Consider the following 5,385-nt stretch of genomic DNA (forward strand, 5'->3'; position numbering starts at 1 on the left):
GTGGTTGTACAAGCTTGCAATCCCACCAACAATGGAGGAGTGTTCCTCTTTCTCCACATCCTTGCCAGCATCTGCTGTCACCTGAATTTTTGATGTTAGCCATTCTGACTGGTGTGAGGTGGTATCTCAGGGTTGTTTTGATTTGCATTTCCCTGATGATTAAGGATGTTGAACAGTTCTGTACCCTGTTTTAAATTGTGTTGGTTTTTTTGTTTTTGTTTTTGTTCTTTGTTTTGTTTTGTTTTTTGAGAGGGAGACAGGGTTTCTCTGTGTAGTTCTGGCTGTCCTGGAACTCACTCTGTAGACCAGGCTAGCCTCAAACTCAGAAATCCTCCTGCCTCTGCCTCCCAAGTGCTGGGATTAAAGGCTTGCGCCACCGCTGCCTGGCTGTTATTTGTTTTCTTAATGTTCAGTTTCTTTTTAGTGCTTTGTATACTCTAGATACTAACCCTCTATTAGCTGTATGATTGGTAAACATTTTCCCATTCTGTAGACTCATACTTTACTGGAATGGTGGTGTTCTTTATCATACAAAAACTTTCATGAGGTTCCGTTTATTAATTGTTGATCTTAATGCCTATGCCTATTCAGAAAGTCCTTCTCTATATGAGTTGGTTAAAGTCTGTTCCCTGATGATCAGATTCAGGATATCTGGTGTTACGTTCAGGTTCTTGATGCATTTGGAGTTGAGTTTTGTGCAGCATGATAGATATGGTTCTATTTTCATTCTTCTACAAGCAGCCCTACAATTTGAGCAGCACTATTTATTGAAGATGCTACCTTGATGAAACTCAGGCATGTGTAGGTATGTGAACTTAATGTGTAAATCTTCAATTTGATTCCATTGATCAATGTTTTTATGCCAATATCTTGCTGTTTTCATTACTATAGCTCTGTAATACATCTTAAAATCTGGGATGGTGATATTTTCATTGGTTCTTTTATTAGTCAGGGTTCTCTCAACTATTTTGTGTGTGTGTGTGTGTGTGTGTGTGCACTTGTATGTACATGTGTTACCCATATGAAGTTGAACATCATAATTTATGTGAAATTCTGTTGGACTTTGATAAAGACTGCATTAAATCTGTTTTTGGTATGATGGCCATTTGAACAATATTCTTATTGATCTTTGGGTGTCTTTTTATCTTCTGGTATCATTTTCAATTTTTCTATGATATCTTAAAGTTTTTATTATTTATTTAATTTGTTTATTAAGTTTTTTACTTGCTTGGTTAGGACTTATTTTTGGAGGCTACTCAGAAATGTGCTGATTTTCTGATTTCTTTCTGAGTTTGTCATTTCTATATAAAAAGGCTACTGATTTTTGTCTATTAATTTTATATCTTGTTAGTTAAATAAAAGTATTGGCCAGCTGTAGAAGATTTTTGGAGTCTTTTATGTATAAAATCATACCATCTGTAAATAAAGACACTTTGACTTCTTTTCTATTTGTGTCCACTTGACGGCCTCTGGTTGTCTTATTGCTCTAGCTAAGACTTAAGTACTATATTGAACAGGTAAGAAGAAAGTGGAAAACCTTGTTGTGTTCCTGATTTTAGTGTAAAAGCTTTGAATTTCTGTTTGGGTTGATGTTGACTGTGGCTTGTTTTTTTTGTTTTTGTTTTGTTTGTTGTTTTTCTATTAATTGCTTTACTATGTGAAGTGTGTCCTTGGTTTCCCACGTTTCTCTAAGACTTGTATTATAAAGTTACAATAAATTTTGTCAAAGGCCTTTTCTGCACCAAATGAGATGATCATGTGCTTTTTGTCTTTTGGTCTGTTTATTTAATAGACTGCATTCATCAATTTAATTTACACACTTTGAACCATCCTTGTGTCTCTGAATGAAGCCTACTTAATCATGGTGATTAATCTTTCTGATGTGTTCTTGAATTCACTTTGGAGATATTTTATTCACAATTTTTGCATATATGTTCAAAAAGGAAATTATAATTTTCTTTATGTTATTGGGTCATTCTGTGGTTTAAATATCATCATAATTGTGTGTTCATAAAAAGAATTAGGCAATGTCCCTTAAGTTCCTATTTTGTAGACTAATTTGAGGAGTAGTGGCATTAACTCTTCTAAAAGTTTGGTGCAATTTTACACTGAATCCTTCTGGTTCTAGGCTACTTTTGGTTGGGAGACTTTTAGTTATTGCTTCTACTTCACTGGGGGGTTATGGGTCTGCTTAAATCAGTAAATTTTTCTTAACTTAATTTTGGTAGGTTGTATTATCCAGAAACTCATCCGTTTCTTTTTGATTTTGCAGTTTGGTGAAATAGAGATTTTGAAAATATGTCTTCATGATTCTCTGGATTCCCTCAGTGTTTGATATAATGTCTCACTTTTAATCACTATTATTAATTTGGATCTTTTATCTCCATCTTTTGGTTTATTTGGTTAGAGTTTGTCAATCTTGATTTTCTTAAGAATCAGCTCTTCATTTCATTGATTCTATGTATGGTTACTTTTGTTTTTATTACATTGACTTCAGCCCTGGGTTTAAATCTTTCTTCCCATCTACTGTAATCTCCAAAGCAAGGCAGGAAACCAGCTGGGCAAACTCCAAACTCTGCATCTCCATGGCTGATGTCAAAGCAGTCTTCAGATCTCCACTCTCTTTTCATCTTTGTTGACTGCAACAAACTGCTTTCTCCTGGGCTGGTTCCACTCCCTGTTAGCAGCTTTCCTCAGCATGTATCCCATGGCTCTGAGTCTCCAAGGCAATTTCAATGTTACAGCTTCTTGCTTCAGTGTCTGGGATTCCACTTGATCTTTTGGGCTCCTCCTAAGGGCTGGCATCACTTCTCCAGCTCTGCCCTCTGTAGCACTCTAAGCTCAGGTTGATCCACTCCACTATGGCTGCTGTTCTTGGTGATCATTCCATGGTATTGACATTTCCAATACACTGGGGTGTTCCAATCCAACTAGGCTTCATCAATAGCCTCTCATAGGCTCTCTTCATGGTGCTAAGCCTCAAATCCTTTGCATGACCCCTTCAGTCCTGGGCCATCAACTACAGCTGAGGCTATACCTTCTCCAATGGCCTTCCATGACCTCTCACAGTGCCAAGCCTCAGCTGTTCTTCATGACACCGTCTTGCTTTCAAAACCAGTACCACCTGGGTGATTCTTACACATTACCAAGTCCAGCTGCAGCATGAAGTACAATCTTGGCTATCTCTGGAACACAGCTTCTTTGTGTTTGCAGAAAACACTTCCCAGAAGATTTCACCTCAGTGATGCTGGTCTCTTTGTAATCACTGCTAATTTCTTAGCTCCAGCTAACCAGTATCAATTGTCCCAGTAGTTCCTTCCATTCTTAACTCTAGAGCTAGAGCCACATGGCTGAAGCTGTCGAGTCCTGCTGCTTACAGGAACTAGAATATGATCCCCCTGTACATTATCACTGGCTTTATGTTTTCTAAATCCTTCACTGCCTAAGCTTGGCTATCCTGGTTCTTGCTCTGTAGATTGACCTTGAATGGAGAGATCAGCATGCCTGTCTCATGGGATTAAAGGTGTGTACCACCATGCCTGGATCTAAATTCAGCTGGGTAGGATCTTGCCCCAAAGTCCTACTCCCTTAATCTATTATTTCCTAGAACACACAGGTGGGAGCATGGCAGTATCCAGGCAGGCATGGGGCAGACAGAGCTGAGAGTTCTATGTCTTCATCCAAAGACTGCTAGTGGAAGACTGACTTCCAGGCAACTGGGGTGAGAGTCTTAAGCCCACACCCACAGTGACACACCTATTCCAACCAGGTCACACCTATTCCATCAAGGCCACACCTTCACAGGGTGCCACTCCCTGGTCCAAGAATATACAAATCATCACAAAGGTATATTCAGTTTTCTGGTGGAATGTTCTGAAGATAGCTGTCTGTTAGGTCCATTTAATTAATTTATGATGTCAGTTAACTACAGCATCTTTCTGATGTTTGTCTAGATAACCTCTCCATTGATGAGTGTGAGGCATTGAAGGTACCCACTATCACTGTGTGAGGGTCCATAAATGATTTTAGTTGTAGCAGTGTTTCTTCTTTTTTTCTTTTTTGGTTTTTGTGTGTTAATTTTAGAATTGTAATATCTTCTTGGTGGATATCTTTTTCTTTCTTTCTTTTTTTCTTTCTTTCTTTTTTTTTTTTTTTTTTTTTTTTTTTTTTTTTTTTTTTTCCTTTTTTTGTATGTAGTGTCCTCCTTTATCCCTTCTGACTGGTTTTGTTTGAAGTCTATCTTGTCAGGTGCTAAAATAGCTACTTCTGCTCCCATCTTGATTCCATTTGTTTGGAATACCCCTTTCCATCCTTTTGACTTTGGGGTGGTGTCTAACCTTGATGGTGAGGTGTGTTTCTTGCATGCAGCAGAAAAATGGATCCTATTTTCTAATTCAATCGGTTAGTCTTTGTCTATGCATTGGGGAAATGAAACCACCAATGTTTAGAATTATTAAGTGCTTATTGATTCCTGTTAGTTGTTATTGTTGTTGTTTAGCCTCATCTGTCCCCTTTGATTTTGTTATGGAACTATTTGATCCTTGTGTGTTCTTCAGTGTAGTTAACCATCTCTTCAGATTGAAGCTTTTCTAGTACCTTCTATAGAGCTGGACTAGTGGACAGAAATTTATTAAAATTTTAAATTATGTAATATTTTTCTTTCTTTATCTATGATGATTGAAACTTCTGCTGGGTAGAGTAGTCTGGTTTGGTATCTATGTTCTCTCAGAACATGAGGAACATCCATACAAGCCCTTCAGGCTACCAGAGTCTCCATCATGAAGGCAGATGTTATTCTAGTAGGCCTGCCTTTGTAGGTGACTTGGTCTTTATTCCTTGAAGCTTTGAATATTCCCTTTCTTATGGACTTTTAGTGTTTTGATTATCATGTGTCATAAACAATTTCTTTTCAGGTTCTATCTGTCCAGTGTTCAGTCTATTTCTTGTACCTGACAGGCATCTCTTTCTTTATATTTAGAGAATTTTTTTTTTAATGATTGTGTTAAAGATATCTTCTGTACCTTTTCACCTGAGCTTCTCCTTCCTCTATACTGATTATTTGTAGGTTTGGTATTTTCATTGTACCCCAGATTTTTCTTTTATTCTTTTATTATTTTATTATTTCTTTTATTCTGAAAGTCTTTTATTTTATTTTTTAGATTTGACATTTTCTTTTACAGACCTATTCCAGTTTTTCTACCTTGTCTTCAAGACCTGGCATTCACTTTTACATGTCTTTTAATCTACTGGTGATTCTTTTTTTTATAATTTTTAATTTTTAATATTTTTATTACATATTTTCCTCAGTTACATTTCCAATGCTATCCTAAAAGTCCCCCATAGCGCCCCCCACTTCCCTACCCACCCATTCCCATTCTTTTGGCC

At 37.0% G+C, this 5,385-nt stretch overlaps 1 protein-coding gene across 2 annotated transcripts in view; it reads left to right on the forward strand.

Moving 5' to 3' along the window:
- Positions 1-5,385, forward strand: part of Bmper (BMP binding endothelial regulator) — a 254,962-nt gene that overhangs the window by 181,766 nt on the left and 67,811 nt on the right. Inside the window, exon 14 of one of the 2 annotated variants that reach the window (XM_029481078.1) lies at positions 739-810. The exons of the other annotated variant lie outside the window; for it this stretch is intronic. Within the exon in view, the coding sequence (XP_029336938.1) occupies positions 739-754 (16 nt within the window). The 3' untranslated portion in view covers positions 755-810. Of the gene's footprint in view, positions 1-738; positions 811-5,385 lie in introns of those variants that run through there. 2 annotated transcript variants of the gene reach the window in all.

The sequence above is a fragment of the Mus caroli genome, chromosome 9, assembly GCF_900094665.2.
Source record: "Mus caroli chromosome 9, CAROLI_EIJ_v1.1, whole genome shotgun sequence".
Taxonomy (NCBI): domain Eukaryota; kingdom Metazoa; phylum Chordata; class Mammalia; order Rodentia; family Muridae; genus Mus; species Mus caroli.